The 12,731-nt window shown below is 33.8% G+C and overlaps 1 protein-coding gene across 5 annotated transcripts in view; it reads left to right on the top strand.

Moving 5' to 3' along the window:
• The window catches only part of CEP290 (centrosomal protein 290), a 58,041-nt gene that overhangs the window by 34,000 nt on the left and 11,310 nt on the right, over nt 1-12,731 (top strand). For 4 of the 5 annotated variants that reach the window (XM_068936677.1, XM_068936686.1, XM_068936695.1 and 1 more), the window contains 15 exons: nt 94-549; nt 1,607-1,771; nt 2,030-2,137; nt 2,223-2,357; nt 2,862-3,128; nt 4,137-4,244; nt 4,801-5,000; nt 5,620-5,833; nt 6,031-6,168; nt 6,241-6,462; nt 7,077-7,193; nt 8,687-8,832; nt 9,736-9,891; nt 10,472-10,595; nt 11,131-11,670. In XM_068936677.1, the coding sequence (XP_068792778.1) occupies nt 94-549; nt 1,607-1,771; nt 2,030-2,137; nt 2,223-2,357; nt 2,862-3,128; nt 4,137-4,244; nt 4,801-5,000; nt 5,620-5,833; nt 6,031-6,168; nt 6,241-6,462; nt 7,077-7,193; nt 8,687-8,832; nt 9,736-9,891; nt 10,472-10,595; nt 11,131-11,670 (3,096 nt within the window). The remainder of the gene's footprint in view (nt 1-93; nt 550-1,606; nt 1,772-2,029; nt 2,138-2,222; nt 2,358-2,861; nt 3,129-4,136; nt 4,245-4,800; nt 5,001-5,619; nt 5,834-6,030; nt 6,169-6,240; nt 6,463-7,076; nt 7,194-8,686; nt 8,833-9,735; nt 9,892-10,471; nt 10,596-11,130; nt 11,671-12,731) is intronic. The other variant, XM_068936703.1, reaches the window with a different exon arrangement.

The raw sequence follows: 12,731 nt of genomic DNA, 5'->3' as shown, positions 1-12,731 counted from the left end.
AAAAAAATAGTAATTGCTTATTTATATTTTATATAAACACTGCATTATTATATTAAAATGAAAAATAATTTCGCTCTATGTTTTGTTTCTTAGGCACAGTCAGATGAAAAAGCAATTATTGCAAAACTGCATCAACATATCATAGCCCTTCAAGTTAGTGAATCTATTGCTGTAGACAAGTTGGAGACACTTGCATTGAAACTACAGAAACTGGAGATCCATAATCTACGTTTAGAGCAGAAACTTGATGACAGAGAGCAAGCTTTATATTTTGCCCGACTGGAAGGAAGAAATAGAGCCAAACATCTACGTCAGACAATTCAGTCTTTGCGGCGACAGTTTAGCGGTGCTCTGCCTCTAGCACAACAAGAAAAATTCTCGAAAACCATGATCCAGCTGCAGAATGACAAACTGAAGATCCTGGAAGAAGTTCAGCATGCCCAGCAAGAGTGTCGAAATGCAGAAAACAGAGCACTGGAGATGGAGTTAAAGCTAAGAAGTTTAGAAGAATTACTAAGTGCATTGAAGGATACAAGAGGAGCTCAAAAGGTTAGCTGTTTTACAACTTTGAATAGCCATGCTAATTTGATGTGCGTTTACATTAAATTTAAGTCCAATTTGTGCCCTAAACTTCTGTTTTAGTGCACATCTTCATGATTTCAGAACGTGCTCTTTTAGAATATGACAGCTATTGTTCTTTTTTTTTTTTTAAAAAAAAAGAAAAACCATCAGTTATTTGCTATTTATAAGTCAGCATAGTCATATTTACTAACTTTCCTTTGTGCTCAGTTAAGTGTCTTAGGAAGTGGAAGCTGAAATTAAACACACAGTAACATTCTGAAGTATTGTTCTGACAACTTGAATTGAAATCCTTGCTACATATCCATGACTTTTAATATAAATCCAGAGGAATTTTATTCGGGCAGAAATGTTGTTATTCCCTTGTAATAACCCTTAATCGTATTTTGCTGTTATAAATATTGTCTTCCAACTAGACAAGAGTTTCTCACTTCTCTTCTCAATCACTGTGTAGGGTGTAGTATGGCTTTTATGATTAAAGATGTTAGAGTGTAAGCAATGGTAAAAGTGCTCTTGGTATATTTTGGTTTTTTGATCAATTTTCAAAGATTTTCTAGAGCATTTTGACATAAAAAATGTCTTATGACAGTTAGTACCTATACACTATTGAATATTTTTTTTCTTGTATACAATGTTTTTCTGGTTTCAAAGATCTATTACTGCTTTGGAAAAGACAACCAAACTTCTTGAACGCTTTTTTTGTTCAAGCTGTGCAGGTGCATAGGATATAGCTCAGGTAGGTCATTTGAAAAGTATCAGGAACATGAGAGAGGGTTCCCTTTGGCAGGGTAGGGGAGACATATTACCTCTCCAATTACCTGCTGCCCTTTTGAGACATTCCTCTTGCAGTTACATACTCTTGCCATGCCTCCTCATTCAAAGGAAGTGAAAAAGCTTAAAGAGGCACAACCTTTTTTCTTCCATTGGTGAGATAAATGCCCTCCGGCCTCAAAGTCAAAGAGTGTAGCTGCATCTAGACAGTCTATGGGGTTGGTAAGTTATAATACTGTGTATAATTCATTATTAGGTAATTGAATGGCATATGAAGATGGAAGAACTCCATCTGCAGGAACTTAAACTGAATCGAGAGTTAGTCAAGCAAAAGGAAGAGGTGAAATATTTGAAAAATATAATTTCTGAATATGAATGTACAATCAATAATCTGGAAGAAGAAATTGTACAGCAGAACAAGGTATGTATTTCTGCATGCTATTAGAAAAACAGCAAATTTCACATTTCATTTCAAGTGATTTAAAAAATGTATTTTTCCTAGTGAGCTTTTTAACATAGATATTTATATTTTGGTTCCATAGCTGTTTTTTTTTTCGTAGCCCATTTGAGTCATTTTCAAGCATTTTACATCTCCACATATATCTTTCCTGTTTAAGCCTGTTATAAAATTCTCATTGCCTTCAGTGAATAAGATGTCTTTAATGAACATTTGTTACAGTTTCATGAAGAAAGGCAAATGTCTTGGGACCAGAGGGAAGTAGAACTGCAGCGCCAATTAGACATATATGATCATCAACAAAGTGAAATACGTCGTACTGCTCTAAAGGTACATGCACTGAGTTAACTAAAAATAGACTGATAAGCATTTTTTGGAGCTGTTAAATAACATGAATATGAATCTTCCTGTGCAGTTTGAAGAGGCTGCAGGATCAGTTCCAGACCCTAGTTTGCCCCTTCCACAGCAACTTGAGCTGGCTTTGAGAAAAATTCGGGAGCATGTTCAAACAATCCTGGAAACTAGGTCAACCTGCAGATCATTAGAGGAGGTAATAAAATGTATAAATTTTATTATAAGTGGCAAAGTTTGTATTTCTATGCCCTTTAATTTTTTTTAATATAGCAAATATCCTTTTGTAAATGTCACTCAAATGTGTCCATTCCCTTAGTAAGTATTTAAATCGGAGAGTGTGAATAATAGCACGCAACTAAAATTAACATTTTTTCCAAATTATAGGGGAGGAAATTATAGGGGAGAGTTTTTAATCATTTTAGATTGTTCTAAATTTTAGATTTTAGATTATACTAAATTGAAAATCTGTTACAGAAGGTAGTTTGTGGTTCACAAGAAATCTGAAAACACCAGCTTCAAAATTTTGGTAGCACAAAGCAGGTTGTGTAGGTGCTTTGTGCCAGGCAATAGTACATAATGACATGCTAATCGTATCACAGAACTTTTTTCATCTTACAATAATCCTGTGCAAGCCTAGGCACAAAAAATTTTGTGATTATAAGTCCATGTAGACAAATCTTTCTGATAACCTTTGTTGTAGAAATTAAAAGAAAAAGAAACTGCTCTGTGGAAAGCTGAACAAAACGTTTTATCAAGAGACAAGGTTATAAATGAACTGAGACTTCAATTACCTGCAACATCAGAAAGAGAGAAAATAATAGCGGAATTAGGCAGAAAAGAAGATGATCCAGAGTACCATCATGCCATAAAAATTGCTCATCAAACCATTGCAAATATGCAAGCAAGATTAAATCAGAAGGAAGAAGTGTTAAAGAAATATCAACATTTGCTTGCTAAAGCAAGAGAGGTAGCTAAACTTTTTGCATATAATTTCTTCTCTTTTTAAGTTGTTTTAGTTGATTACTTGTTCATCTCATTGTTAGTGAAATGTTTATAATTTTTGACTTCACAGAGAACAGAGCAGACACAATTATTCATTTTCATGTAGGAAGTTCATGATTTTTTTTTTTAACTTCTTACAGTGGGAGACTTGCTCACTCAAGAGGTTTATGTATCTGATGTCTTTTTAGGAATTAAATTAGTATGACAGGAGCAAAAAGAGAAGTGGACTCATTTATATGGGGTTTTCATGTACTTAGAACAGTGAGCTGCGGATTGCATCTTGCACTATATTTGAGAGGTATAAGAGAGACATGCATTTATGGAAAATGTTCTTAAAAGCAGAGCTTGTGTTTAAGAAGTACTTCAAGACTGAGGATGTGTCTATATTAGTGTGTTTTTATCAGGAGTGTATTTCTGAGATTTCTTATCATCTTCACTTACTGTGATTTTTGTTAACATGTATAGCTATTTCATCTGAGAGAAATCAAACTTTATTGCTTTGACACTAAACCAGAAAATGCAGTCTAAGAATGAACCTACTATGCTCCATCTGCTAGTAGACATTCAGTCTATGAGAGCAGTCTAAAGTTAGTCCAAAGTAAATAGCCTTGAAAAGTGCATAGTATGGATATCAATTATCAACATCAGCTGTTTTGCTTTACAGCTCCTGTTCTGTTGCACCATGTTACTTGCTAATGTAAACGTACCCTGAAACTGCAATAGTGGGTTTTTTTTTTCCCCAATAGGTGTTAAAAAGAAAAAAGTATAGTCAGTGAATATAGCAAAAACAAGAAAGAATTTTTTAAAATGGCAGAATTAAAGGAAAATTTGGGGGACAATAGAAGAATCAGAAAAGGATCAAAATATAATTTCAAGGAGTGAGCAATCAATGTGAAACTGCAGTTTCATTAATTTCTGAAATTATGTGCCAGTGCAAGTACAGTAGGGTTACATCTTTACTTTGAACTTACAGGAACAAGAGGAAGCAGCCAAGAAGCATGAAGAAGACCTGAGAGTTCTACACCAGAAGTTAGATTTGCATACAGACGATTCCCTTAATAAATTCAAACAAACTGCTTTGGTGAGTTATGTTATTTGTGGGATGAGTGAGGTTATTCCCAAATTTTGAAAATTGTTGCTGAGAGACAGTTTTGCAGTCAAAAGTAAGTAATAAATAATGACAAGAAAAATAAATGGATAGTCAGTACAGAATTGCTGTATTCTTGAATTGAAAGAATTTGAGAGAGATGGGTTTGAGAATAAATGTAAACAGAGCTACTACCACAGTATATAAGAGCATATTTCATATCATACTAATTTATGGAGACATCAAGAATAGAGTGGTTGTCTTTTGTTTTCTGTTCTTTTCGTTAAAAGTCTATGGCTAAAGGAAACTAACCCAACCTAATTCAGTTTATCTCTTTTGACACTTTATGATAAGGTGACATCTCTAAAGAGCCCTTTTGGAAGCAGTGAGATTGATGTTTCTGTGTAGACCATGAGTCGTGTCACAATAGAGAAGAATGATAAATATTAATGTTTGGTTATGTTCAAGATTGAGTTTAAAATACATCACTAAATTCCATTTGATTTAAACCTTTAACATATTTGTCACATGCATTTGTTCTGTTTTACAGGAGTTAATGAAAAAGCCTTCTTTATCACTTCCTAGTGACAAACATTTCCTCCGTCTAGCTGAAATGGAGCAAACTGTAGCAGAACAGGACAATTCTCTTGCTTCACTTGTTGTCAAATTAAAGAAAACATCATCTGACTTGGAGAAACAAAAACAAATTACGTCGATGAAAATCAAAGAGTTTGAGAGTATCAAGGCCCAGTAAGTTTTTAGACTGTTAATGTAATCAAGCCACAACTGGACTGGATTAAATCAGCTACATATTGCAGTTACTGAAGGGCTCTATTGAACTGAGCATGTTTTTGCTGAATTTAAGGCTTGGCTGAAAAAACTAACTCAAAAGAGTTACCATGGTTGGTGATTTTAAACTATTTTACTTTGAAATCCTTCATCAAGGCTAATAGTGAAAAACTGTGTCTTGTAAAATGCCTTTCAGTTGTTAACTTTGTGCCCTTCAATGAAAAAGCAGGTATTCCATGAGTCTTGGTATGACAAATGTCTTTAAGCTAACATTTTCAGCTCATTACAATTTATCCCTGGTTTAACAGAAGGAAAGTACAACGCTTTCTTTACCTGCGAAGGCCAGGAATTAGAATAACTTTATTATTAATTCAAAAAGAGGAATATGAACAATGTTCTAATCTCATTTGTTGATCTGTCTTATTAAACTGAGGTATCCTTGGTGGAAGGAGTCTTTGCTATTTCCAAATCTGTGTGTCATTCATTTTAATAAGAATAAAAACATAAGATTGTGTTATTTATTTCGAGTTTGCTAACTTAATTATTGCAATGTGTCCTATTTATGCTTATTTTGTATTAGACTTCAGGAAAAGCATGCAGCTGATGTGGAGCACCTGAAGGATGAAGCAAATGAATTGAGGAACATGTTATCTCAGATGGAGAAGGAATTAGTGAATGTAAAAGCTGAATTAGAGGCCCAAAAAGAAGCAAATAATAGAGCACCCACAGCAACACTGAAAAACCTAGTGGAACGCCTGAAGAGCCAGTTAGCCTTAAAAGAGAAGCAGCAGAAAGTTAGTCAACGAAAATTATATACCTATGTCACAAATGAAAATAAGTGTTTAATGTGGCTTAATGCTTAAGAGTTCTATGTATAGCACAGCAGTAGTGGAATATAGTTGAATCATTTAACATAGTAGACTGATTGCCTGCTTCTACTTTGTAATGTTCATAGTAACTTATAAAACTTGTATTTGATGTTTTTTTTCAGGCTTTGAGTAAAGCACTTCTGGAACTCCGAGCAGAAATGACTGCTAATGCTGAGCAGCAGATTATTTCTGCAGCATCACAAAAGGAGGCATACATGAATGTCCAGGAGATTGTTGATAGACAAACAAAGGGGCTCACAGTGAGTACTAGGTATTATCTTTTTATTGTGCTTTTTGCTGCTGATATCCTGATTTATTTTTTCTTCTTCTAGACACAGGTAGAGGAATTAAATAATCAGATTACAAAATTTAAAGATAACCTTAAAATAAGTAAAAACAGGGAGAGCTCTTTGTTAAATGAAATGGATGAGTTGAACCAAGAACTTCAGAGGAAACAAAAGGCATTTGCTAAAATGCTGAGAGAAAAAAATGAAATGGAAAAAGAAAATGAAGAACTGAAAAAAAGGATTAGGAGGCTAACCAGTAGTATTCAGGTAGGTGTTTTTTGTTTTTAAATAACCTATTCAATCTTGGTCAACTTCTTGCATACATGTGCTGTTTTGGGGGAGAAAGATTAAGTACCTACGACAGGCATAGAGACTGATTATTGATTTGAAAACTTGCATTGCTCATCAACCTGATTTCTGCAGGGTTATGTATGAGCTACTAGCTTTTGTAGTTAAAAGAACATCTCAAATATAAGGAAGCAGCTGAAAAACACCACTGACACCTTGAAATAAGTGTAAGTATGAAAGATTCTGAGGAGCTGAATTACCGCTTTTAAAGCTTCTTTGAAAAATGGCTAGCTCACATTTTGAGGTCTTCCTGGATGTCCTTAGTTCCCCTTCCAGAAGAAAAGTAAAGGATTTACATTAGAATTGTCTAAACTTTCTTTCTGAATTCATCCACTTGCTGACTATTATTTACTTCAGAATGTAAAGTTACATTCTAATACTTTAATTCTAAGTGGTAGAATTCATTTTTAAAAGGCCATTTAGGTTGTGAACTATCTTTAAATTATGGAAGTGCTTGTTTTTTGAGGGGATAAAATACTTAAATAATGCTCATTAAATTTTTAAGTTTGTGAAACTTAATTGTACTTTTTCAGAGCAAAACTGATGAGCAAAATACGATAGATGAACTTCAAAAAAAAGTTAAAAAGCTGGAAAATGAACTTGAGAAGAAATGTGAAGAAACGGAAAAAAAAAGTGTACGAGAAGACAAGGTATGTGATAAATCTTTACAAGAGATTAGCCTGAGTCTAGATAGCTCAACTCTCCCTGCCTCAAAAAAAAAACCCAAAACAACCAACCTCCCCACCCCAGCTGCCACATACAAAGCCTCCACCTTACTCAAAAGCAGTTTCATGACTGTCACTTGTTCACGTATCCCATACTCTGTTGCCCTTCCTCAGACTTAGTACTGGTATATTGTTTTCCTTCCCTTTTTGTAGGGGGTTCATTAGACATTTGCAAGACAATTCACTAGAAATCCATTAGAAATTTTAATGCAATTTTAAAGATCCATTAGAAATTTTAGGCAACTGATAAAATTTTAGAGGTAGCAGTGAAAATGATTACGTGAGTGCTGTCAAATGTGCATCTGAGAAATAAACACAATGATGAAAACAAAGTGCTTTGCAGCAAAAGTGTGAATCCTAAAAAGGATAGTGTCTATATAAGCAATTACTCTTCACAGTAGTGATCTCCACTTATGAGAGGTTCTGAGTGATCGGGGATGTGTTTGTTTTACCTGTTTTGTTTGTTATGTTGCTGTTTCAGTAACCAATTTAGTGGCTTGTCATGGTAACCATAAGGTATACTGGAACTTTATAGCACATTTGTATAATTACACTCAGTGCTATTTATGATAGTAAATATAACTTTAGACATAAAGCAACAGATATATAAAAAGTCTCAAACTAAGAGGAAGTATAAATTTACTCTTAAAGATATCTTTTTCAAACTTAGGATGTTTTTTCTTTTTTCCAAGAACTTGTTTTCTGTCTGTTTCTTAGTAGCAGTAACTGCAGTGGACACAGAAGGGAAAGTACAGGGACTTATTGAGGAAAAGTCCAATTAAAAAAAAATACACAAATACATATATGTACATATATTGCTCACAGGAGCATTGGCTGTGATATTTCAGTAGCTGCTTATGATCATACAGGTAGTTTTTAATTGGATAATGTATTTTACACTGAACTGTAAGTAGAGTTTCCATTTCTTATAGAAAAAATTAACTAAAATTACCAATTGTACAACTGTATAGCAGAGGCATACAAACACCTGGTGAACTGCAGGAGAAAAGACAGATCTGCTATAAGTTGGCATAGAAAACACTTCTTTCTTGTTTAATTTGTCTTCTTTACCAACCTGTAATTCAAAGTAAAAGTATATGTTGAAGAAGCACTTCTGATTTCATAAAATGTGTAATTCTTTTTTTTTTGTAAAATGAATATTAAAAGCCAACGAAGAATTTCCTGCTAGCAGTAGGCTATGTGAGCTTTATACCCCAGTTGCTGCACCATATTTAAGGTATCCATCTGGGCCAACTAGGTAATTTGTTGGCCTAGTTACCTACTTACATTACATAGTTATGGCTTAACGTTTAAAATTTAGAAATGAGGAATTTATCATTCATGGTTTTCTAATGTGTTTATTTCTTTTGCTCTATGAAAATAAATAAACAAACTTATTTTGTTCATATGCTTCACAGGCCTCCAAGGAGGAAATAATTAGATGGGAAGAAGGTAAAAAGTGGCAAATCAGAATGGAAGGGATGAGGAACAAACTAAAAGAAAAGGAAAAAGAAACAGATGCTTTAACCAAACAGTTCAATACACTGAAGGAACTTTATACCAGGTGAGTTCATTTTAATAGATCTAGCTACAAAATGATGGCATAAAGGAAATCCAAATAAGTTGGCCATTTAATAATTATAACCGTTTATTACATTTATAAAATTGATGCCTAGAATTTGACATTCCTGTTAAAGGTTAAAGGATGAGTTTATTTTTAAAGCAGCTGGCTGCTCCGCTAGTATCCTGTCACTTGCAGAAGTTGACAGCCTCATATAGAAGAAACTATTTTTGAAGAGAGCTAATTTCAGTTCCTTATTATGTTTATTGTATGTAGCATTCTATTATTCCCATTGCAGGAGTAGTAGCTTGATGAAGACGGGCTTTATCTCACCACTATGAGATACTGCATTATTTGATCAGATTAATAGGACTTGATGCTGCACTACTGTTAGTTGTGGTGCTACTGCATTACTGGCACTTATAGCTTTCTGAGATAGAAACCTTTAATTAAAAACAAAACAAAACAAAACACATACACAAACCCTCCAGGCTTAAGTTTATTTCAATACAGTAACAGCAGGTTTTCACTGAAAGGAGATCCAAACAAGATGGTAGCAGTGGTTGTTGATATTGTTGGACTGCAGTTAGAAACTGTTTCAAATAGCTTTTATTATTAGCAAACCTGTCATGAATTTCACATAAAACATAAGCAAAACTAACAAGTGATTTATGACATGCATGATACTGGCTTGATGTTTTTTTTTCCAGTGCTCTTGTTTTTTATTTTTTTTCTTTTTTAGGTTTGGCTGTCAGGTAATCTTAATTCCAAAAAAAAAAAAAAAGAGGAGGAGTTTAATGAGCAAATAAATTGCAATTATGCATTCTTTAAGAAAGAAAACCCTTTCTTTTAAAGAAAGCAAGTTAGTGAGTAAAGTTTTAAATGCAAATTTACTGGCTGTTGCAGGGCTGAAAAGGAGAAAATTACTCTACAGAAGAAACTGAAAACTACTGGTGTTACTGTTGACCGTGTTGTTGGAGTAAGAGCCTCAGAGACTGAAAAAGAACTGGAAGAACTAAGAAAACAGAATCTAGATTTAGAAAATGAAATTGCTCATATGAGGTGAGAGGTGTTTCAAGAGAATCTATAAAAACTGAAAAGCCTAAATGAGATAATCTGTAAAAGGAGACAGTATCTAATTGATAGAGAAAACAGACAGTTTCAAAAGCCTGAGACTGTAAGCAGCAAGCTTCAGTTGCTTGGGAGCAACTGTGTGTTTAGAGAATATGCAATCTTGGTTTATTATTTCAAAGGCTAAATAATCTGAAAAATATCTGGCTCCTTTTGTGTAAAATTATAAACACAATTTTGAGTTAGTGAAAGTTACTGGAATTCAGAAACTGCAGTTATGTGTTCTTCACCAGTGGGAGTGAATTATGTACCTCAGTAACGGAAACTTCATGCATCTCAAGACTGCAGATGCCTTTTGCCAAGGGTTCATAAGGGGTTAGCTGAAATAGTATATATAGTAAAATTGATTTTAGTATAACTAACTGGGTAATATTACAATATCCAGTCTAGTAATCCAGAAGTCCATGTTTGTTTTACATTAAGGGAAGTCCATGTTTGTTTTACATTAAGGGATGCTTCTGTTCATTAACAGCCATTTGTTTGATTCTGCTTGATTCTTTTTTGAATTTAGAACGCAGCAAGCTATCCCACGAGATTCTGTTGTGGAAGAATTACATTTAAAAAATCAATATCTTCAGGAAAAGCTTCATGCATTGCAGAGACAATATTCAAGAGAGACCTATTCTAGTCCCTCGGTAAGTTAAGAATGTTACCATATTACCTGAAAAAATCATGTCTACTTAACTAAAATATTTATTATGAATTTATTATTCTATCACATGGTTTTGTTTCCAACAGTAGTAGTTTAGAACAGGATGTGAAATACTCAGATTTTAATATAAAAAAACCTTCCAGTTCCTATGTTCTACAGGTAGAAACTGAAATACTCAATATTGTAAGCATGTTTGGAGAAATAAGGTGTTAAGTATTTTCAAATATGTAAGTCTGCAACCAAGAAACCACTTATATCTTCCATATTGATTGAGAATTTGGAATACATAGAGTTTAGGGAAATACTGAGCTTGATTAAGTTGCGATAAGATTGTTTCTTTTCTGTTCTCTTTATTTTTTACAAGATTCATTGTATTGACAATATTGAATTATCAGGTCATCTTAAACCCTCAAGAAATAGACTCAACGGTATGCTCTATGTTTCTTTTTTATTTCCTGTTTTGTTTTACTGTTTTACTACTTTTCTTTCTTGTTCATTCTGTCTTCAACTTCAATCAGAGTACAACATGTGACCAGACTGACCAAACTAAGTCTGTGCCTATCAATATCAGTACACACAAGCATCTGAATTACCTTCAAAATAAACCTATTTCAAGTAGGGATAAAATCAAACATCAGATTAACCTTAGCGTTATCGATGGCAATGAAATAGAGGAGGATGCAGACATTCCTAATAAAGGCCATGAGGCTACTGCACGTGCAAGCACTGAAGTGTTTCCTGAACAGCAATCTGAAGACAGTGAAAAATGCAAGGACCTAGATATTCCTAGGGAAGGATCAAAAAGCAAAGCTAAAGCTGAAACTGATGAACAAAATTGTAGCGATAAAGAAGAAAATATAACTCAACCTGAAAAGGGAAAAATTAATGAGGAATGTGAAGAAGGCAGTGACGGCAGGAAACAAGAAATATGCAAGCAATCAAATGCTGATGAAAAAGAAAGCATAGAAGAGTCTTGTTCTGAGAGAATTAGCTGCAATCAGTCTGATTCAGGGGAACCTTCTAATCAAGCTAATGACTATGAGGGAGAAAATGCAAAGGTGAATAATGAAATGCATCAACACACTGCTGAGTATAGACATGAAACTTACCCAAGTGGTACAGAAGGAGTTCAACCAACCCCAGAACTTTGTGAAATGCCCCAGGTTTGATACTGTAGCAGTCCTCTAGCATTTTTCAGTATAAATGATGTAGAATTAGAATAGTTTGATCTTAGTAATGCAGTTGCTTCCTAAAGTGTGGTCTGCAGGGATATCGAAGCAGTCACTAAGTGGTCTGCAAAACAAATCTTATAGTTTCATGATATAAATGCATGTCACTCACAAGAAAGCTATTGTGAATTCTCAAGTTTGGCTCCAGAAAGTTTAAAAATAATCACAATGATATATGCAGCTAACTGATGATCTTTGCTCTTTAGGGGACTTGTGATGTTGTATTATTTACACTGAACGTGTTTTACTGAAGCACATACTTTATTACTGCGATTATTAGTGGTGAATTATATGGTGAATTATATTACATAAATGACAACTGCTGGTTATTATTTTTGAAAGGTGCTACCTTTTACCAGTAAGGGGTAACAACTGAACATATACCTATTATTGGAACTGGCAATATAAGGCATGCAGAGCACTCTTTATGTAATAGAAATTACTAGCTTCCTTGGGTAAAAACTTAAAAATGTAAGAACTAACTCTGACTAAGAACTAGGTTTATACACTGCTTTTTCACTTGCTCTGTGATTAATCTTTGAATTTGTGAATTTTTTTATGCCATGTGTATTATTTAATAAACAAATCAGAGTCTGCACTTAAAATTAGATGCTGTTCCCAGGTACAATGTCACAGCTAACTACACTCTGTAGCTTTTATTTTTTGTCTTTTAGACGTTGAGATTTATTTCTAGCTAATTTAATTTAGTTTGAGAGTTAATTCTGGTTTAACAAAAATTTTTGCGGGATTTGTAAGTTTCCTTTAAAGATTAAGCAAGTTTAGAAAATTTAACAAAAGGAGTTAAAGGCAGAGCAGGTTAGATCAAAACTGATGACGCAACTTCTGTCTTTAATCAGTTTTATTTCACAAAATTTAAGTGAGGAAGAAAT

The sequence above is a fragment of the Struthio camelus genome, chromosome 1 (assembly GCF_040807025.1).
Source record: "Struthio camelus isolate bStrCam1 chromosome 1, bStrCam1.hap1, whole genome shotgun sequence".
In the NCBI taxonomy this organism is placed as follows: domain Eukaryota; kingdom Metazoa; phylum Chordata; class Aves; order Struthioniformes; family Struthionidae; genus Struthio; species Struthio camelus.
The sequence above is the reverse complement of the archived record's forward strand: the minus strand, read 5'-3'. Positions and strand labels throughout refer to the sequence as shown.